Genomic DNA, 23,478 nt, shown 5'->3' on the forward strand with positions numbered 1-23,478 from the left:
CCACATCTGTTCCCAGGGTGAGGTTTTCCATTCCCTCCTGCTTCAAAAAACATAGCTTCCTCCTTCCCCAACCTTTTTATTCAGTCCCTGGCCTCCTTTCTGCTCATACCTTGGCCAAGGCCCAAATCCCATACCTGCTGCATGATCCGCTGACATTCTCCAGCACTTTTGTGTTCTGCACAACTTCTGCTGGGCAGTCACTGTTGCATCGTGGGAACGATGACAGCCAATTTGTGTACTGTAAGCTCCCAAGACAGCAAGGTGTTAACTGTCAGGCAATGTAACATTAGAACATAGAAAAGGCCCTTCAGCCCACAATGTGGTGCTAACCTTTAGAAACCTACTCCACAGCCATCTTAGTTTTTCTCTATCTCACACTCGTAACCCTCTATTTTTCTGACATCCACGTGCCTATCTAAGAGGCTTTTGAATGTCCAATTGTACTGGCATCCACCACCACCCCCGGCAAAAAAATCTTACCTCTGATGTCTCCCCCAAATTTTCTTCCACTCATCTTAAACTGACAATGTCCTCTGATAGTTAGACCCACAAGAGGTCACTGCACCTTTTGTGTTCTCTTGACGAGGCAGTCAGGAGCTTCTGTTTAACAACTCACCTCAGTCCTGCAGTAGCAAGTCAGCCTGGAAGTTTGTGAGAGAGGTTTGAAAGCACAGGTCTTCAACTCCAGGTCAAGGGGGTCACCCACCAACCTGGGGCTGGAAGTTGAAGAAAAGCCACCTTCACTGATCTAGAGAATAAACATTGGAGACCTGATGTATCCTGTCTGGTCCCCATCCCCACCACATCCTACTCTATCCTAGTCTCTTCCTATCCCACACATTTCCAAAATCTATCAAGCCGTCTCCACCAAGAATTGGAGCAAATTGAAAGAGAGGGATACGGCAAGTTGAGTGAGGATACTTGCATGAGAATACTCCCTCGATGTTAGCAAGACCAAAGAGCTGGTCATGAACTTCCAGGGGAGGGGTGCAGCTCATTCCCCGCTCCACATCAACGGTGCTGAGGTGGAGATGGCTGACAGTTTGAAGTTCCTCAGAGAAAATATCTCCAGTCACCTGTCCAGACCCACCGAGATAACGGCCAAGACATTGCACCAGTGCCTCTACTTCCTCAAATCCCCAAGGAAATACCACACGACACCAACATCACTTAACAACTTCTGCAGGGCCACCATTCAAACCATTCTGTCAGGGTATGTCACTGTGTGGGACAGGAACTGCTCCACCCAAGATCGCACAAAACCGTAGAGGGTTGTGAACGTGGCTCAGACCCTCACACACACACAACCCCCCTCCCATCGACTCCATCACACATTCCCTCCCCTCCATCACACACCTCCTCCACTGACTCCATCATACCCTCTCCCCTCCATCACACACCCCTCCCTCCATCGACCCCATCACACACCCTCTTCCCTCCATCGACTCCATCACACACCCCCTCCCCTCCATCGATTCCATCACAGACCCATAGAACACTACAGCACTGAAAACAGGCCATTCAGCCCTTCTCGTCAGTGCCAACCATTGTTCAGCTAGTCCCACTAACCTGCTCCCATTCCAAAACCTTCCAAACCTCTCCCATCCATGTGCCTATCCTATATAATCTTAAAACTCAAGCCACCACATCAGATGGCAGCTCATTCCACACTCCCACCACTCTCTGAGTGAAGAAATTCCCCCTAATGTTCCCCCTAAACCTTCCCCTTCCACACTAAAGCCATGTCCTCTCATATTTATCTCTCCTAATCTCAGTGGAAAGAGCCTACTCGCATTTACTCTGTCTATACCCCTCATAATTTGGTAAATGTCTATCAAATCTCCCCATATTCTTCTTTGTTCCAAGGAATAAAGTCCTAACCTGTTTAACATTTCCCTGTAACTCAATGCCTAAAGACCTGGAAACATCCTAATAAATCCCTCCACACTCTTTCAATCTTATTAATATCCTTCCTGTCGTTTGGTGACCAGAACTGCACACAATATTCCAATATTTCACCAAAGTCTTATATAACTTCAACATAACATCCCAACCCCTATACTCAATACTTAGATTTATAAAGGCTAAGATGCCAAAAGCTTTCTTTACAAACCTGTCCACCTGCGATGTCACCTTCAGGGAACAATGTATCTGTATTCCCACATCTTCTCTGCTCGTCCACACTCCTCAGTGCCCAACCAATTACGATGTACATCCTTCCTTGATTTTCTCCTTCAAAATGCATCACCTCACACTTGTCTGCATTAAACTCCATCTGCCATTTTTTGGCCCAGTCTCCCAGCTGGTCCAGACCCCTCTGCAAGCTTTGAAAATCTTCCTCACTGTCCACAGCACTTCCAATCTTAGTGCCATCTGCAAACTTGCTGACCCAATCTACCATGTTATCATCCAGATCATTGGTATAGACAACAAACCACAATGGTCCCAAAACAGATACCTGAGGCGCACCACTTGTCACAGGCCTCCAGCATAAGAAACAACCATCCACTACCACTCTCTGTTTTCTCCCATTCAGCCAATTTTGAATCCAGTTTACAACCTCTCCATGGATACCTAGTGTCTTAACCTTCTGAACTAACCTCCCATGTGGGACTTTGTCGAAGGGCTTACTAAAATCCATGTAGATAACATCCACAGCCTTCCTTCATCTAACTTCTGAGTAACCTCCTCAAAAACACTCTACAAGATTCGTTAAACATGGCCTACCACGCACAAAGCCAGGCTGACAGTCCTTAATCAACCCATGGCTTTCCAAATACCTATATATCCTTTCTCTCAGAACTCCTTCCAATAATTTACCTACTACTGACACCAGGCTCACTGGCCTATAGTTACCTGGTTTACTTTTGGAGCTTTTCTTAAGCACCGGGACAACATGAGTCACTCTCTAATCCTCCGACACCTCTCCCATGGCCAAGGATATTTTGAATATATCTGTCAGGGCCCCTGCAATTTCAACACTTGTCTTCCACAAGGTCCGAGGGAATATCATATCCGGCCCGGGGGAATTTGACTATCTTTATTCGCTGTAAGGCAGCAAGTACCTCCTCCTCCATAATCTCCACATGTTTCATTACACTTCTGTTTGTTTCCCTTCCATCCATATGCACGATGCCAGTTTCCTGAGTAAATACTGATGCAAAAAAAAAAAACGGTTTAAGATCTCCTCTATTTTGTGAGGCTCCACACATAGTTGACCACTCTGATCCTCGAGGGGGCCAATTTTGTCCCTTAATCTTAATATACTTGTAGAAACCCTTCAGATTTACCTTCACATTATCTGTCAAAGCCCCCTCATACCTTCTTTTTGCCTTCTTGATTTCCTGCTTTATTATTCTTACATTTTCCATATTCTGCAAGTACCTCATTTGCTCCTTGTTGCCTCGACCAGTTCTACACCTCCTTCTTCTTAATCATATCACCAATATCCCTTGAAAACCAAGATTCTCTATGTCTGTCAATTTTGCCTTTAATCCTGGTAGGAACATACTCTACATCCCCAAAAATCTCACTTTTGAAGGCCTTCCACTTGCCAAACACATCCTTGCCAGAAAACAGCTTATTCCAATCAACTCTTCCGAGATCCTTTCTCATTTCCACAAAGTTGATTTAGAAAACTTTCCTGTACACATTTGACACACTCCAAGCCATCCAGCCCGTTTACAGTATGGGGGTCCCAGTCAATATGTGGAAAGTTAAAATCTCCGACTACCACAACTTTCTGTTTCTTACACCAGTCTGCCATCTCCTGACAGAGTTGTGCCTCTAATTCCCTCGAACTATTGGATGGTCTATAACAAGCCCATTAGTGTGCCCATACCTTTCCCATTCCTTAACTCCACCCATATGGCCTCTGCAGGCGAGTCCACAGTGCTGTCCTGTCTAAGCACGGCTGTGATATTTTCCCTGACTAGCAATGGCACTCCTCCCCTCCATCGATTACATCATGCCCCCCTCCCCTTCATCTATTCCATGACACACCCCACCCTTCCTGTCAATGGACACTATAACTCCAACTGCCTCAAAAAAGCATTCAAGATTGGACAAGTAGATGGCTGGGAGGGGCTCGGAGGGCTATGTCAATGGGACAAGGCAGAACAATAGTTGGGTGGGGGCTAAATGTGCCACAGTCTATGAATTCCTGTTTTCAACACACTCAAACACCTTCAAATTCCCAACCACTCCTCTCCCACACACCATCACTCTCATTTCAAAGCCCTGCCAATTAGTCTCTGCACGGATAGCGCCCAAACTGTGGGATTCAACGTCCATCTGACTCTCTTTTTCCCTTCCTCTAGCACCCACCCTCCTCCTCTTTTGCCACCTTCCCTCTCTCTCTCTCTCCCCGTGAGGAGAAATATCCACTGTGTGCCCATTGTACAACAGAGCCAAGAACTTGGTGATGGCCGACAGCAGCGCAGGAATCTAGTTCAAGGCCAATTCGCTCCTTCCAGAAACAGTTTTGCCCAACTTCGTCTCTCAGCTAAAAGCCTCGGCGAATGTTTGTCCCCACTCACTCACGTTCTCCCTCTGGCTCTCCCCCTCAACCCGCGTCTCTCTCCCCCTCCTCTCGCCCCACTCTTCTCTCTCCCTCCCCTTCTCTCTTGCTCCATCTCCCTCCCCCTCTCTCTTTTCCTCCCCTCCTGCCCCGCTCACTCGGCTCGGACTCATCGCCGTCTTGTCCCGGGACTCTCCGGACCACGGTGCCTGTTCCTCCGGCCAGCATGCCCGATCCCTGTTGGGACTCCCCCCACCCTGGGCACCGTTCGGGTGCGGGTTCCAGCTGACAAACAGCGCTGTGAATCGCCTCCCCGGGGTGGGGGTGGGTGGGGGGTTGCGGCGTTATTGAGCTTTCATCAACTTTAAACCCTTTGCCCCGACAGAGGAACTGCGTGGGACTGGCCGAGCCTTGTGATTGGCCGGTTGGTCAAGACAAGTTGCAACAACGTTCCCATCCAGCCTATCAGGAGCGTCGCCCTCAACCTGATTGTCGCAAACTTGGAACACGGAACAGTTCAACGCCAAAGAGGCCCTTCAGCCCATCACGTCTGTGCAGGACCCCGTGCAAATATAAACTCATCCCATCTACCATTTCTCCGCCCAGTTTTCCAACGGGCCTAAATACTGGCGAACTTAAGTCCACAAATCCTCAACATCTTGGTTTATCTGCAAACCTCCCAACAGACTGCGACAGAATATAGACCAAACACACAGAGGTTCCAGCACTGATCCTTATGGAACTCCAATGGTCACTGACCTCTACTCAGAATAGAATACAATCCCTAGATTCAAGGTTCCTTTATTGTCATGTAATAGTGCAGAATATGTAATATTACACAAAATTGCTTCCTGCCTTAGCAGGCAGATGAAGAGTCGCCATTAGAGTCACACAGCGCCTCTGACAGTAGAAGAGAAAGAGAAGCAAGAGAGAGTCCCTTTAGACTCACTGAGTGTCCGTGGATTCGCCTCCAGCGCTCCCACGGCCTCTATAGCCAAACAGACTCTCCTGCTTGATCATTCGGCAACCCAAGCTCTAGATCCAAATTTCCAACACAATCAGGAAGTCTTCAGCGCCCTAGACCCTTCGAGAGCCCTTCTTACCCTCAGCACCTTCTCAAGTCCAGGTTCCGATACCGGATTCCAAAGAGTCAGTCTCCAAAAGCCATGCACATCCCCGACCGCAAGTTACCCGCAGCCACTGAGCCCCTCACTGGTTCTCTGCTGTGGTCACTGCCCTGTAGAGTCACTTCCTCTGTTTCTCCTTCTCAGCGGGGGTTCGGGGTGCAGTTTGTCCTTTCCTGCACCCCGATACCCTATGTTGTGATCGCTACCGAGCCTAGGCACTGCCATCTTGGGCACAGACCCCGCAGTTGCAGGATTTTAAAATAAAACACCATCACTCCTTTAATAGGCCATTTCAAGGCAGAATGGAGCCGTTGTCATTAGAAGTGGACCCTTTGGAGCAGCGCTGTGTCTCTGTTCTCCCGGGTGGGTCTCCCCCAGCAACAGTACTCCCATTATTGTTTTTTGACCCATATGTTGAAGCTAATTTTAAATGCAAGCTGCCTTTGATGGATCCCCGGTAACTTACTTTTCTGGATTAGCCCCTTCATGAAGAACTTTGTCAATTGTTTTACTTATGTCCACGTAGACAACCTTTGTAGCCACATAAAACTGCACTTGGGCAATTCTGGTCTCCCCATTACAGGCAGGATGCAGAGGCTTTGGAAATGGGACAGAAGAGGATGTTGCCTGGATTAAAGCATGTGACTATGGGGAGAGGTGGGACAAATGTTGATTGTTTTTTAAAATTTTAAATCTAGACCTACAGCACAGGGACAGGCCATTTCAGCCCACAAGCCTGCGCTACACCCAATTAACCTACACCCATTTTGAATGGTGGGAGGAAACTGGAGCCCCTGGGGAAAACCCACACAGACACGGCGATAATGTACAAACTCCTTACAGACAGCGCGGGATTCCAACCCCGGACCTGATCGCTGGCGCTGTGATAGCATTATGCTAACTGCTACAACAATCGTGCTCCCCATGTGTCAGCTTTGAAGTGTCAGAGACTGAGGATGAGCTGATTGAAGTTGATAAAATTTGAAGAGAACCTTGATAAAGCGATTAGTTAGAATATTTTGAGTGAAACATGAAAATCTGCAGACTCTGTGATTGTTGTTAAAGCACAAAAATGCTGGAGGAACTCAGCCCGTCTTGCGGTGTCCATAGCAGGGTAAGACGTACAACCAATGTTTCGGGCCTGAGCCCTTCCTCAAGGTATGAGTTAAAAGCAGGCACGTGCCTGAATAAAAGGTTAGGGGAGGGAAGAGACAATAGACAAAAAGATCCTCATTGGAATACCACAGTCAGCATGAATTGGAAACAACGTCTCCTCCTCACTGATTAACAACACAGGATGTGTAGTGAGCCCATTACTCTACACGTTCTACACTCATGACTGTGTGTGTGTGGCCAGGCATAATTCAAATGCCATCTACAAATTTGCCGATACACCATGGTTGTCGGTAGAATCACAACTGAGGAAGTGTACAGGAGTGAGATAGAACAGCAAGGCGAGTGGTGTTACAACAACAACCTGATACTCAACATTAGCAAAACCAAGGGGATGATTGCGGATTACAGGTGGAAATCAGTGGGACATGGCCCAGTCCTCACTGATGGGTCAGGAGTGGAGAGGGTCAAGAACTTTGAATTCCTGGGTGATTACATCTCCAAGGATCTGTCCTAGGGCCTTCATGTCGATGCAATCATGAAGAAGGCCTGCCAGCGGCTGTACTTTGTGATGATGGTGTTGAGGGAAATGTGTGGAGCAGTGCAGATGCCGGAAATCAAATCCAAAATCTGAGAATACTGCACATGTTCAACATCTGCATGGATGTGTGCTTGTGAGTGAGTGAGAGAGAGAGAGAGAGAGAGAGAGAGAGAGGAAGTTACTTTTTCAGTCAAAGACCTACCTTGGTGCATTTGTACATTGAACTTACGTATATGACAATAAACTCACAATGAGCATTTAAGAATCTGTTAACAATAGAATAGAAATCTGGAGGATCATGTTCTCAAGCTTATGTATCTTCTGCCCCACAGAAGGGGGTGAAGAGAGTGTGACCGGGGTCGGATGAGTCCTTTACTTTTTCAACAGCATTCCCAAAGCAGTGGGAGGTGTAGGCGGAGTCGACGGAAGGGAGTGGGGTGTGTGCGATGACCTGAACTGCGTTCAAAATTCTCGGGAGTTTTTCTTGCGGTCTTAGGCAAAGCAGCTCCTGTCCGATGCTTGGGGGCAGATTACTCTTTATAGGGCATCTGTGAATATTGGTACAAGACCTCAGTGTCATGTTAAATTTCCTCAGGATACTGAGGAAGTAGAAAATGTTTATTACAAGCTTCATGTCCATCCATATGATTGAAGGCTTCCAGAACCAGGCCCATTGTCTGCCCTTTTGACTGCTTGCTTTGATCTGTATCAGAACCATACAACATCACAGCCCAGAAACAGGCTCATCAGCCCATCTAACCTGTGCCAAACTGTTATTCTGTCAAGTCCCACTGACCTGCGCCCTGTCCATAGCCCTCCATACCCTCCCATCCATGTAATTGTCCAAATTATTTTTTAAATGTGAAAATTGAGCCTGCATTGAGCCACATCAGTTGGCAACTCATTCCACACTCCCACCACTCTCTGCGTGAAGACGTTCCCTTTCATTTTTCCTTTAACCTTCCACCATTAAGCCATGTTCTCTAGTTCTTGTCTCACCTGTCCTCCATGGAAAAAAGCCTGCTTGAATTTACCCAATCCATATCCCTAATAATTTTATTTTTCTTTAATTTAAAATTTTTTAGATTCACTGGTTCTCAACCTTTTTCTTTCCACTTATATACCACTTTAAGTATTCCCTATGCCATCAGAGCTCTGTGATTAGTAAGGGATTGCTTAAGGTGGGATGTGCATAGAAAGGAAAAGTTTGAAAACCACTGTTTTAAACGTCCCTCATTGACTCGTTATGTTCACGGTTTCAGAACTCCAAAGGAAATGGGCCAATGACCATTTTTCTCAAGCAAAATATTTCAGTAACAGTTGGGTCTGGAGCAGTAATTCTCAACCTTCCCTTCCCACTCACATCCCACCTTAAGTAATCCCTTACTGATCACAGAGCACCAACGTGGGATGTGAATGGAAAGGAAAAGGAGAACCACGGCAATAGGCTATTTCAGCCCACGTATCCGTGCCATCCAATTTACACCCAATTAATCTACACCCTGCTGCTTTTTGAATGGTGGGAGGAAACCAGAGCCCCTGGGGAAAACCCACACAGACACGGGGAGAACATACAAACTCCTTACAGACAGCGTGGGATTCGAACCCAAGTCCTGATCACTGGCGCTGCAACAGCATTGAACTAACCACTATGCCAACCATGCTGCCCCATTCTGCCACCCTATTTTGTGTACCTTGATCAAATCCCCTCATTCTCTGACACTGCACTCTTTCAATCTTATTGATATCTTTCCTGTAGTTAAGTAACAAAAACTAAACCTGTTGTCTGGGATGAACAGTACAATGTTCTTTGCCTGGAGATTGTCAGAATCAAACTTGAGAAAGTAGAAGCCTGCTGGAGGGTATGAGTAGGTGGATAGTGTAGAACCTTAGCAAATAGCACAAGGATGAATTGATCTTGCTCAGACCTAGATATGGAGAGTGGTCCATCCTGAACTGGATGGTTCTGTTTCACTGTCAGGGATCACCAGCAGGACTCCAGTGTGCTGGAAACAGTCGGCGGAAAGAGAAGCAGTTAAAGGTTTACTCAGACTCCAGGCAAACATCTGTGGAGGGAAATGGAGAGACGACATTTCAGGCTGATTTCTCAAATGCCAGAAAAACTCGATGGACCAAATGGCCTAATTCTGCTCATACTTGTTATGGTCTTGTGGCCACTACGATATTAGCAGCACCTCGCATAGATTGGCTTCAGTGGATGGGAGGACGGGATACTTCACGACCTGCTGAGTTTCCACAGCATGTTTGTGTATTGCACTTGACCCCAGCGTCTGCAGACTTTCTTGTTTAACTCCCTACCTTGTCGATAATATTGCGTGGCCTGCTGCACAAGCTGACTTGCCTGGATAGCATGCAAAACAAAGCTCGGTACATGTGACAATAAATAATTCAATTCGAAGATTCCTTCCAAAGCCGGTGCCAATCCATCTGTACACTTTGTAATCAGTCACAACAGGCAGTCAGGACGAACATCTTTAATTTTGACAACTTCAGTAATTTAAATATGGGTCACGTCAAAGCTGGAGGCTGAAGAGCTCTTGTCAGCTTATGTTGAATGCACTTGAAATTGACTAAAGTTAAAGCAATATTTTGAGAGATGTGAGAACATCAGAGTTGCTTCGCCAACAACCTGTCACTTTGATCATTACTTCAAACCAGTTCACACTCCTTTGTAAACACCCTCTGCTGGAGAAACCCAACGGATCGAGCAGCATTCGTGGGAGACAAAGAGGGGTCAATGTTTCGAGCCAAAACCCTTCATCGGACCGTGGACGTGGCCAATCAAGAGGTTGCTGCAGACACACACAGGAGACGGCAGAACCTGAAACCTAACACAATCTTTGGGAGGACCAGCAGGTCGGGCAGCATCAGTGGGAGAAAAAGAAGGGTTTTGATAAAGGGATTTAGTTCGAAACGTCGACCGTTCTCTCGGCCTGATGCTGCTTTAATCTGCTGAGTTCTCCCGCAGATTGTGTTTAGTTTGAGATTCCAGCATCTGCCGTCCCCTGTGGATCTCCCTGACACCCTTTTCTTTACCCCATCAAGGACATCAGCAAGAAGAGGTGTTGTAAGAAAGCAGCCTCTACCCTCAAAGACCCTTACCACGGCCTCTTCAGTAAAACACAAAAGTTTGCAGACACCGTGGTTGAAGTAAGAATACAATGCTGGAGAATCTCGGCAGGTCACAATAGCGCACTTCATGTAGCGAAGAGAAAGGTCCATAACCAATGTTTTAGACTTGAGCCCTGCAACAAGGTACCTTCACTCTTCTGCCATCAGGAAGGAGGTCCAGGAGACAGCTTCTTCCTCTCCGCCATCAGATTTCTGAACGGACAATGAACCACAGACACCACCTCGCTTCCTCTGAGTTTTGCACTAATTTATTTCTTTTTAAATATAACTTAGAGCAATATTTTCACTGTGATGTTACTGCAAAACAATGAATTTCATGACATGTTCATGGCAATAAATACTAATTCTTCTTTGCCTGTCAGGCAGAAGACATATAAGCTTGAGAGAACAAACCTCCAGATTCAAAGACACTTTCTTTCCTGCCGATATCAGGCTTTTGAATGGACCTCCCAGTGGTAAATGATGATGACCCCACACTGTTTACTTTTCTCTACCTCCCTCATTTTTTCGTTGTAACACAATAAAACATAGAACATTACAGAACAGTTCAGGCCCTTGGGCCCTTGATGTTGTGCTGACTATATAACCCTTCCTACTTTGTAACCTCTATTTTTCTTTCATCCATCTGCCTGACTAAACATCTCTTAAATACCCCTAATGTTCCAGCCTCCAGGCACCCACAACTCTCTGTGTAAAAAACGTCTCCCCTACACTTCCGTCCATCAATTCAAAACAACTCGTCTTCAATAAGAGAGGCAAAGGTTAATACATGACATAGAAATGAAGACCATTTCATGACCCTCTGTTCAACCATCCCAAACAAGGCCACAATGGGTCTGGTGCTGGGTTTACATTAATAATTATTGATAAAGTACAAAAAAACCTCTTCCGAATACGTGGCAAGGGTCGAACAAGACAAGAAAATATGAATTAATGATCTGTCCTCATTCTTACATCTGTCACAGAAGGAGCTAATATTAGGGTAAATATGAGCTCATTTAACTTCAGACATATATGCTCTAGGCACAACTTTGAATTGTAACAGCGCATGACGGGCACAAGGAGAAGATGAGTTAACCAACTTAAAAATAGAGTTCCAAAAATCATCAGAAATAGAAATGTGGAGGTCCGACCGCCAGGCCTTTTTTAATTTTATCGCTGAAGCTTGCCTTGATTTCAGCCGAACATAATATACAATCGCCATTAACCTTTTCTGAGATGGTTGAAGATTGTAAATTGTTTCTATCAAATTCATAACAGGAACCCGTGAGAATGTTGAAGATTGAGAATAGAGGAAAATCCCTAATCTGCAAATATCTAAAAATGCGAGAATTTGGTAAATTAAATGCAAAATAAAGTTGCTGAAATGTAGCAAGATTATTATCAATGAATAAATCAGAAAAATGTTTACTACCTAATCTGGACCATTCCTGAAAAGCAGAGTCCAAGGTTGAAAAAAATAATTAGATAAAATAGGACTGAAAAGTAGAAACTTTTGGATCCCAAAATGTTTTCTGAACTGAAACCAAATCCTAATTGCATGTTCAACCACTAGATTATCAATCTTTTTACCAATAGGTAAAGGTAGAGGCGCTCCAAGTATTGAAACAAAAGAGAATTTCGGGGTTGAAATCAACCTAAGCAGGGCCACCCGCTTCGCTGCTGAAGATCCAACTGCGCTGGGTAGGTCATGTCTCCAGAATGGAGGACCATCGCCTTCCCAAGATCGTGTTATATGGCGAGCTCTCCACTGGCCACCGTGACAGAGGTGCACCAAAGAAGAGGTACAAGGACTGCCTAAAGAAATCTCAGTGGGCTGATATCGCCTCCAACCATGCATCTTGGCGCCTCATAGTTCAGCGGGCAGCAACCTCCTTTGAAGAAGACCGCAGAGCCCACCTCACTGACAAAAGACAAAGGAGGAAAAACCCAACACCCAACCCCAACCAACCAATTTTCCCTTGCAACCGCTGCAACTGAGCCTGCCTGTCCCGCATCGGACTTGTCAGTCACCAATGAGCCTGCAGCTGACGTGGACATTACCCCTCCATAAATCTTCGTCCGCGAAGCCAAGCCAAAGAAAAAGAAGATAACCAAAATATAACATAGTGAATATTGACAGCCCACTAATAAATCTGAAATTGGGTAGAGCCAAGCTCCATTCTTCTTAACGTTTTGGTGAGATATTTTACTTACACGAGGACATTTATTTCCCAAATATATGATGATATGATGGAATCAGTGAGACCAAAAAATATTTAGGAAAAAATTGGAATAGTTTGAAAAATATATAAAAATGTAGTTAAAATATTCATCTTAATAACATTAATTCATCCAATTAGGGGCATCGAAAGATGAGATCACTGAGATAAAGATTTCTTCACATGATTCAATAAGGCAAGAAAATTCTCCTTAAACAGATGTTTATGACTCTTCATCACTGTTACACCAGGATATGTAAATTCGGTTTTAGCAATCTTAGTAGTAAAAGCAGTGTGTTAGGGGACTAGAGTGTTCAAAATAAATAATTCACTCTTTTGTAAATTTAATTTATATCCAGAAAACTGATTGAATTTCTGAAATAATGTTAGTATAGCAGGAATCAAAGAGTTAGAGTCCAAAAAGCAAAAGGTCATCAGCCATGAACCAATCCTCTAATAATACCTGAAATATCCTCAGATTCACTAAGACCAATAGCCAGAAGTTCTATGACTATATTAAACAACAATGGACTAAGAGGGCATCCCTGTCTAGTTCCATGATAAAAGTTAAAAGGTTTAGTTAATATAGAATTAATAAGAAGAGAAGCAACAGGAGATAGGTATCAATAATTAAATCCATGAAATAAATGCGGGGTCAAAATTAAACCTTTCTACTATTGCAAGAAAATTTTCCATTCAACTCTATCAAAAGTTCTTTCACCATCTAAGAATGTTCTATGTTCTAAGAAACAGAAAGGAATATGTAATATTCAATAAGTGGTGAATTTTGAAATGCGAATAACAATTTTTAATAAAACCCATCTGACCCTCAGATATAATAAAAGGTAAGATATTTTCCAATCTACTAACCAATATTTTAGAGAGAACTTTAACATTAACTTTTAAGAACAATTTCCCTGTAGGAGGCACAAACTGACAAATCATTCCTTTTAGGGATTGGTGTTTTAATTCACTTTTACTTTCTGATCCAGACTTTTCATGAAGGAACAGATTGTATTTTTTAACCTCCTCTGGAGGTGTCAAATGTAATTGTCTGGCGTTCTTTTAAAGCTTATATTAGGTGACAAATTATTTCACATATGGCAAAAATGAAAAAAGAGGCTATTGCTGAAAGGATTGTACTTATTAATCAAAGAAGCTTTGAGATCAACAGTAAACCCTTACATCAAAACCTGAAATATTTGAAAAACGACTTGAGTTTAAAACTAAATATGACTTGCTTTTGACTTATCCTATCAAAACATGGCTTTTGAAAAGTAACTCATGAAGAGAAGCCGGGCAAACTTGTAGCTAATCAGATACAAAGATTAGCTGCTAAATGTCTGATTAAGGAGATTCAAAGGGAGGATGGTCGTGTTACCACTCATCATGTAGAAATTAATTATACTTTTCAACAATACTATTCCAATCTTTATAAATTTAATTTTCCTGTTCACTGCACTCCTATGGAAACTTTTTTGGACTTTTGTCTATACCTTCTTGGTCTTTAGAAGCACTATCCCACAGTTAGAGAAAACTATTTCACAAGAAGACAAAACAAGGACTATTAAATCTTTACAAGTTGGCAAGGCACCAGGTCCTGATGGATTTCCTGTTGAGTTTCATAAAACATTTTCCCATCTATTGGTACCCTGTCTATACTCTGTGTTTCCTGACTCTTTAAAATCTGACAATTTGCCAATTTTTTATCCCCCAAAATATAAAGATTTGTAATCCGCTATGGTAACTGTTCCGCCCTGCAACCCATAATGTTCCCCTTAAACTTTTCTCCTTTCACCCTTGACCCAAGTCCTCTAATTTGTATTTCACTTAACCTCAGTGGAAAAAGTATTTACTTCATAATTTTGTAAACTTCTATCAAATCTCCCTTTCATTCTTTTATGCTCCAGGGAATAAAGTCCTAACCTGCCTAACCTTTCCCTCTGAACCAGCTCCTCAAGTCCTGGGAACATCCTTGGAACTTTCTACTGTCACTTTCCATTCTGAGCTCACATCTGGTGAATGACGGGGCTGGGGGACACTCTGGTCACGGCATGGTGGATCTTTCTGTGGAGGGGGGGGGGCGAGGAGGAGAGCTGAATATCTAGTGGAGGACATCCAGAAGGGATCACTGAACACACACCAGAAGCTGAAACGGAGAACCAAGAAGGAAAGAGTTTATGTGGTGTTGATAAGAGGCAGTTCAAGCTGCACTGTTTTTCTCTGAGATTGTGCCTGTACCTTTACACCCATTCTACCACTGTGCTGGCTGCCTCCATTCCCTCGATACCCAGAACTGCATCAATCTCAGGATGGATCTGCCCAACATCCACAGGCTTCCTGGGTCCTTCCATCAAGCAGGAGACACAAGCATTTCAAGGACACTTCCTCCGCTGCTGTCATCAGACTCTTGAATGGGCCTCAGACTGGCAAAAGATGATTCCCCTGCACTGCAATTTTCATCTGTAATTTTCTCTGTGCCTTGCACAATATTTTTGTTCTTTCTCTATGCCAGGATGACACTACTCCCTGGACTTTTTTATTTATTTATTTGATCACTCATTATTATTGCCTGAATAGCACAGAAAACAAAGCTTCTTAATCATTTTTGGTTCACGTGCATTCCAAAGGCTCACTATGCTCTGAGAGAGAAAATGGTCTTCAGTTATATAATGACACACCAGATACCCCAGGGCTCCTGAACAGAGGGAAAATACCATTGTACAAAAAAGCAGTGAACTGTATCCGTGGGATATGTGCCCAAGGTGGGAGCATCTGAGCCGAGCAGCCTACCACGTGGGGTTGCAGAGACCGGGGGAGTAGTGGACATGGCACCAGAAACAGGGAGAACATCCCCATTTAAGGAGAAGTAGAGGAGATGACCCTACAGGATAGCAACCTCGGCAGCGATGGAGTCGATGGAGGGGAGAGGAGTGTGTGATGGAGTCGGAGGGGTGTGTGTGATAGAGTTGATGGAGGGGAGGGTGGTGTGTGATGGAGTCGGAGGGGAGGAGTGTGTGATGGAGTTGGAGGGGTGTGTGTGATAGAGTTAATGGAGAGGAGGGGGTGTGTGATGGAGTCGGAGGGGAGGAGTGTGTGATGGAGTTGGAGGGGTGTGTGTGATAGAGTTAATGGAGGGGAGGGGTGTGTGATGGAGTCGGAGGGGAGATGGTGTGTGATGGTCAATGGAGGGGAGGGGGTGTTTGTGTGTGATGGAGTCGATGGAGGGGGTGTGTGTGTGAGGGTCTGAGCCATGTTTACAACCTTCAGCATTTCTTCCAGTTTTGAGCGAAGCAGTTCATACCCTGCGCAGTGACCCTGACCGGATCCTTTCAATGGTACCTCTGCAGAAGTTGTTAGTGACATAGGGGACGTGTCCAAAACCATCAGGAAGTAGAGACATTGGTGTAGTTTCTTGGCCATTGCATCAATATGGATGGGACAGGACAGGTCAATGCAGATATTACCCCTTGGAACTTAAAGCTGTGACTATCTCCACCTCAGCACCATAGATGCAAATCGGGCATTTATTTCCAATTTCTCGCATCTGCAGATATTTGCTTTTAGAGCTTCGTTAAAGTGGGAGCCAGTGGTGGGACACAGACGGGACCAATCATGGTTCATGGGGACTAGTGATGGGCCATGGGGACTAGTGATGGGACGCGGAGACCAGTGGTGGTCATGGGGTGCAGTGGTGGGTCACAGGGACTAATGGTGGGTCACAGGGACCAGTGGAAGGACAGGTAACAGGGACCAATGGTAGGACACAGGGATCAGTGGTGGGACACGGGGATCAGTAGTGGATCATGGGGACCAGTGGTGGGTCACGAGGACTAGTGGTTGGACACAGACACCAGTGGTGGGTCACGGACAGGTAGCAGGGACCAGTGGTAGGACACAGGTAGCAGTTTGAAACCATCCCTGGTTTATAATGAATTAATGGAGGAGACCAATCAGGCGTGCTCTGTTGTAACAGTGAACAGCTATAATGGAAGGATAGAACCTCACAGCACCCCAATGAGTGACCGTTGCCTCTCATCACCAGCTCCTCGGTTTCTATCCTGACCCGCAGTGCTGTCCGTGTCGAGTCACCCAGTGGGGACCTGGGTGCTCCAAATTCTCCCTGTATCCCAAAAACCTGCTGTTTGGTAGGTAATTGCCTGCCACATGTTATCTGTAGTCACACAGTCGTGGAATCGTACAACATGGAATCAGGCCATTCAGCCCAACTCATCCAGACTGACCAGTGAGTACACGTCCCCAGTGAATCTCATATCCCATCATTTGGTCTGCAGCTTTCTACACACGAGTGATGCAAGGGTTCCTCTGGACGCTGGTGTAATAATTGTATGTTTTGACCCAAATATTTGACTGACCTGATGTTACCTGATCTGCAAAGTTCCTCAAGATGGCACGGTTAGCACAATGCCATCACAGGGACGAGGGCTCCAATCTGGCACCGTCTGTAAGGGGTTTGTATTTCCTCCGGGTGCTCCAGATTCCTTCCACCCTTCAAAACGTGCGGTTAACTAGGCAGCACGAGCTTGTAGGCCAGAAGGGCCTGTTTCTGCATTCTATGTCTGCGTTTAAAATGTTAAGCTCCAAATTCTGCAGCTTTTGTGCTTCCCTCTACATTTGTTAGGTTGAGTGATGGAGGAGATGATGGGAATGTGAGGGGAATTAAATGGGATTAGTATAAGATTAGAGTGAATGAATGCTTGGCGATTCTCAGAGGTGTGAAGTGTCTGTTTCTATCGTGTGTGATAAAGTAACTGATTAAAACCAGGCTTTTCCAATTTGTATGAGATGTCAACAGGAGCTGGCTTTTCAAGATATAAATTTGTGAGCTTTCGGAAATGTAACAGGATCCATTTCATGTTTGTGAATAGTAATCTGATGAAAGCTCACGAATCTTAACAGTTAGTTAAATATGGAAGTTCTGGACATGCTGCAATTGTAGATTAATGCATCAGAGCGCAAAAGGAATTCCACAGAGCACACAGCATCCATGGGAGGGAAGATTATGTAACCAACGTTTCGGGGCTGAGCCCTTCATCAAGGTACGAGCAAAATGCAACCGGGAAAATAGAAGGATTCGGGGGAGGAGCGTATGCCAACTGGCAAGAGGTCGGAGGTGGATAAGGGTGGGAGGGCAGAAGAGAAAAAAAATTCTGAGAGAGAGAGATGGCAGGCAATTAACTGACTAAACCTTGCTAATCAAGAACCTATCAACCTTTGTTTTAAATCTACCCAATAACGTGGCTTCCACAGCGAATTCCACAGCTTTACCACCCTCTGGCTGAAAACAATTCTCCTCATCTCTGTTCCAAACTGATGTTTTTTTATTCTGAGGCTGTGCCTTCTGGTCTCAGATTGTCTCCCAAAGGTATCAGTCTTTAGAGTGAGTGAGATAATTGGGGAAGGACCTAATACAAAATTCAGGGGATTTGCGAGTTCAAGAAGCGAGGAAGTTACGCTCACCTCAGAGTGAAAGGGGTAAGTCATTGAGGACCGAGATGAGGAGAACCCTTTTCACTCAGAGAATTGTAAACTTGTGGAACTCCCAAACCTGGAACATTGCAGAGGCCAGTTCATTGAAGGGAAAGAAGCTGTTTTTGTAACATTGGGTATTTGTCTTCAGCTCATGTACATCCTTCTGATGGTACCCATGAGAAAGCCTGGGTGGTGAGGGTCCTTGAGGATAGAGGCTCCTTTCTTGAGCCACCAGTTCTTAGAGATGTCCTTAATGGAAAGAAGATCGGGTCCATGATGGCATTGGCCGAGTTTACAAACACTCAGCCTATTCTCTACAAATTTCCATGGGTCATTTATCTACACGACTGCAAGATGCTTCTGTTGTGATAGTCAGATTCTTTTCATAATCTGCATTTTATTTTGAAAAAGGGGTTCTGTCCCGAAACACTGACTGGCCATTTCTATCCTTGGATGCTCCCCGACCCACTGAGCCCCTCCCTCCAGTTTGCTTGCTCAAGATTCCAGCCTCTGCAGTCCTTGTGATGCTTTTCCCCATCTTCCAGCTTGGGTCGCCTTCACTGATTATATTCTGAAGGGAGCTGGATGTGGTCCTTATGGCTAAGCAGATCTGGGGGCTGTGGAGAGAAAGCAGGAACCAAGTACTGCGGTGACATGTTCAGCCATGGTCACATTGAATGGTGGACAGGCTCAAATGGCTGAATGACCTTCTCCTGCACATTCTCTGATTCTGCAAAAATACCTCTCACCTTTACTAGGCTGCATTTTATCTAATTTAATGAGACTCCCACTATTGGATCCCTAGATTATGTGGTGTTAGACTTGTCATTACATTGCTTATTGAAACAGTGACAGGAAAAGCTTGATTCTCTCATATAACAAGTTCATTATTGCTCCCTTTGGCTCACTGAAGCAATGAGTTGTGTCTTTGATGTTCAGGAACTGCTGTCATTGAGACATCAATCAATTCACAGCAGGTTGTCCTGTGGAAATTATCCTGTGGAAATAAGCCTGACCTTGCATGATGCTTTGAGTGAAGCAGCCCCAGAGATTCGTCTATTAATTAAACCCAAATCCAATAATGATAACATTATTTACAGTAAGGAATGCACAGATTTTAGGTTATCAAAGATGAGCTGATTCTGTTTGCTTTGAAAGAAAGAAGCGTCAAGGTGACCTGAGCTGGAAGATGGTGAAAAGTACCACAAGGACTGCGGAGGCTGGAATCTTGAGCAAGCAAACTGGAGGGTTTGCCCAGTGAATCAGGCAGCATCCGGGGGTAGAAATGGCCAGTCAATGTTTCAGGATGGGACCCTTTTCCAATATAAAATGAAGATTATGGAAAGCATCTGTTTTTCTCAACAGATGCACCTTGCAGACATAGAGATAAATGTCCCATGGAAATTGGTAGCAAATAGGCTTCAGCCAGCACCATCATGTGCATTAGTCTTCCCTCCATTGAAGCCATTTGTAAGAGGTGGTGCCTCAACAAAGCAGCCTCTATCATCAAGGACTCTCACCACCCAGGCCATGCCCACTTCTCACAGGAAGGAGGTGCAGGAGCCTGAAGGGGAACTCCCAACGTCACAAAAGCAGCTTCTTCCCCTCCACCATCAGATTCCTGAACGGACAATGAACCTCAGACATGGCCCCACTCTCTCTCCTTTTCGCACAATTTGTTTTTTTTAACATCTTGTATTTCCGGAATTGTAATTTTATAGCAATTTTGCACCTTGCTTTGCTCCGTACCTGCTGCCACAGAGGAACAAATTACAGGACAATAAACCTGATTCTGATTTAAAAATAAAAGGCTTCTGAGTCAAGAGAACTGGAGGGCTAGAGTTGTAAGGAGAGATTGGATAGGCTGGGACTTTACTCCCGGGAGGGCCAGAGGCTGGGAGGGGAAAGCCTGAAAGAGACTTGTAAAATTGTGGGCAGTCTTAGATCAGATGGAACTGTCACTGACCTTCCCCCATGGCAGTGGAGCCTAAAACTAGAGGGCATCAATTTTAGGTGAGAGAGAAAGATGGAAAGGAACGACAGGGAACTTCTCCATGCAGAGGATGTATGTGGGTCCGGCTAGAGACGAAGTAGTGGAGGAGGGTAAAATTACAGATTAAAAGACACTTAGACAGGTACATGGAGTGGAAAGGTTTAGAGCAGCTATGATTCCCCACCCACCCCGAGGACTCTGCTCAAAGTTTATGGGCCCCCTTCCCTGTGCAGCCGTCAAGTTTTAGTTTCTTCTGTGCTTCTCTCTTACCAACCTCATAAATATCTTAAAACATACTTATTTTAGGTGAGGTGAAAAGAAAACAAGGTTTTTATTTAAATGTGCTGTGACTGCCAGAATCCCCATTGAATATGGCTAGTGTAGAGGGATATAGGGATATAGAGGAAGGAAGAATAACAACACGTTCAGGTAGACAACCTGGTCAGCAGGGAAAAATTGGGCTGAAGGGCCTGTTTCCATGTTGTGTCACACAATGACATGATGAGGTATTAAGAGGGGTGTTGGGGAACTGGGTATTGATTTAATTTTAATTTAGAAATACAGCACAGTAACAGGCCCTTCCACGGCACCCAATAGCCCAATTAACCTACAACCCCTGAAGAGTGAGAGGCAACCAGAGTGCCCGGGGAAACCCACTCAGAAACAGGGAGAATGTACAAATTCCTTACAGAGAGTGCTGGATTCGAACCAGGGACTCTGGTGCTGCAATACTGGAGAAAAAGGAGATGTGAAGGGAGGAGAGGTGATAGGTCCTGAGCAAGTGCTCTGGAGGGTGGTTAACGGACCAGGTGATTCAAGAGGGTTGAGGAGCAGGAGGAATCTACATGACCTGGAGAAGTGAGGGTATCGAAACATTAGATGAGCAAGACCCTCTGAATGTGCCGGAAAACTGGACCAACGCACCGAATGCTGGAGAAACTCAGCAGGTCAGGCAGCATCCATGGAAGGATGACTATCCATCACCTTCCATCGATCCTGCCTGATTCACCGAGTGTTGAAACACAAGGTTGACCATTTTAAATATGCAGGGTCTAGGAGGCAAGCATAGACCAGTCTTACTTCTAACCCTGTTAGCCTTCCCTTCTCCCAAAAAGGATTCAGTGATACTTCCCAGAACTGGGAGGAAACCAGAGGAAGATAAACTGCCGCAATATTGGCGGGCAATGATGTCGAACAACAGTTAACGTTTAAAAAGGTGATGCACTGAGTGCAGGGGAGGAAAGTAAAAGTTGAATGCTCATGAGACTCAGGATAAGTGACAACAAAAGGATACAATTCCCTGTGAGTCAAGAGGCAAGTATGAAGTGAACACGCAGCACAAGACTGCACAATAAGAGAGAGTACAGCGGGATCAGGGAGCTGTCAACAAAAATTCCAAGGAGATCCAATAGCATGAAAGAAAATAGTCAACAAAGATTGGAGCAGGAATATTGGCTTCAGGAGATCGACAGATAATAGCACAGATAATAATAGGGAGACGGCAGAAATATTAAATCATTGTTTCACTTTGGTGTATGTCAGGGAGTTGGAACAGTAAAGAGGTAAGTGGATTTAAAACAGGAAAAGGCAACTCATGAAAAGTAATCGTACTCATTGAGGTTAATCTGTCAGTCCTAATGGATGTCGTGTTAGTATTTTAAAAGTAGGGAAAAGGTACGAGAGACATTACGACCCATAGTTGATTAGCTAGCAGTTTATCCCAACCATACTCTGGGACCTGCAGGGATCTGCCTGCACGATTGTAACATCATTTTGTTTGCACTAACTGCAATTGTGAATATTATCTATCTTGTTATAGAACATAATATAGGTCCTTTGGCTCACAATGTTGTGCCAACCTATATAAACCCATGTGACGACAATCTAATCCTTCCCCACCGAACACCCATAACCCTCTATTTTACATACATTTTTCATGTACCTGACTAAGAGTCTTTCGAATGTCCTTATTATACCAACCCCACCTCCACCCCCAGCAATGCATTCTAGGTGCCCACCACTCTCTATGTAAAAAAAAACTTACTTCTGATGTCTCCCCTAAACTTTCCTACTCTCACCTTAAACTGATGTCCTCCAGTATTGGCCATTGCTGCCCTGGGAAAAAAGTGCTGGCTGTCCACCCTATCTAGGCCCTTTGTAATCTAATACACCTCTATGAAGTTACCTCACATCCTTTATCACCGCAAAGAAATATAAGAAAAATCGAGGGTTATGGGTGTGATAGAGGGAAGGATTAGATTGTTGTGGACTTGGTTTCTATAGGTCAGGAGGGCTGAAGGGTCTGTACCCTGTTCTCTATTCCATGTCCTTTCATGTGGGAATTTAATTTATACTTACATTATGTGGCTGCAACAAGTAAGAATTTCAGTGCATCTGTCCACTGTACTGATGCATATGACAATAAACGTTCATTTATTTGAAATTTAGACATATGGCACGGTAACAGGCCCTTTTGGCCCACGAGCCTGTGCCGCCCAATTATACCCAAATGACCTACAACCCCAGTACATTTTGAACAGTGGGAGGAAACCGGAGCCCGCAGGATAGACTCACGCAGCCACGGGGAGAATGTACAAACCCCTTACAGACAGCGTGGGATTCGAACTTAACGCTGTAACAGCATTGTGCTAACCATTCCACTAACCATGCAGCCATTCACCATAAAAACATTTAACCAAAGCAACGAACAACTTATTTGAAAAATATTGAATTGTCAACAAGTAAATTCAAGCCCCTCCAGCCTGAACGAATGTCTCTTTTCGCTTATTAACTCGTGCACGGACATTTCCCTCCTTTTCCTGCTCTCATAATCCTTTCGTTCAACCCACAATATTGACCGCTTCTCCTCTGCCTCCACAGATGCTGCCGGACCTGCTGAGTTCCTCCTGACTCCAGCATTTTCAGTCTCCTGTGTCTCCATTTTCCAGACATCGGGTGTTTGCAGTCCAGTACAGCACTTGGACTAAATCTAAAATTTAGATTTTGACATACAGCACAGTAACAGGCCCTTTCAGCCCACGAGTCTGTGCTGCCCAATTAACAAATGACCTAAACCCCCCTTTAGTTTGTTTTGAAAGATGGGAGGAAACCAGAGCTCCCGGGGAAAACCCATGGAGACACAGGGAGAACGTACAAACTCCTTACAGACAGTGCAGGATTCGAACCCCAGTCCCGATCGCTGGTGCGGTAACAGCGTTGCGCTGACCATGCCGCTCTGGATGAGGTATTAATATTTATTGGGCATAAGACAGGCCAAGGTATCAACTCAGTAAAAAGCAAAAATCCCTATCTGTTCAGTGTCAAAATTCATCTCCCAA

The 23,478-nt window shown here is 44.9% G+C and overlaps 1 protein-coding gene across 9 annotated transcripts in view; it reads right to left on the minus strand.

The window, feature by feature from the left end:
* Positions 1–4,898, minus strand: part of LOC138742740 (interleukin-1 receptor accessory protein-like) — a 31,111-nt gene extending 26,213 nt beyond the window's left edge. For 2 of the 9 annotated variants that reach the window (XM_069897556.1, XM_069897551.1), the window contains exons 1-2: positions 4,678–4,898; positions 617–748 (exon numbers count right to left, since the gene is read on the minus strand). Coding sequence is in view for 1 of the 9 variants with exons in the window: in XM_069897555.1 (XP_069753656.1) it covers positions 3,066–3,088 (23 nt within the window). In the remaining 8 variants the exon portion in view is untranslated. The other 7 variants (XM_069897552.1, XM_069897555.1, XM_069897554.1 and 4 more) reach the window with 7 other exon arrangements.
* Positions 4,899–23,478: the final 18,580 nt, after the last annotated feature.

The sequence above is a fragment of the Narcine bancroftii genome, chromosome 9, assembly GCF_036971445.1.
Source record: "Narcine bancroftii isolate sNarBan1 chromosome 9, sNarBan1.hap1, whole genome shotgun sequence".
Taxonomy (NCBI): domain Eukaryota; kingdom Metazoa; phylum Chordata; class Chondrichthyes; order Torpediniformes; family Narcinidae; genus Narcine; species Narcine bancroftii.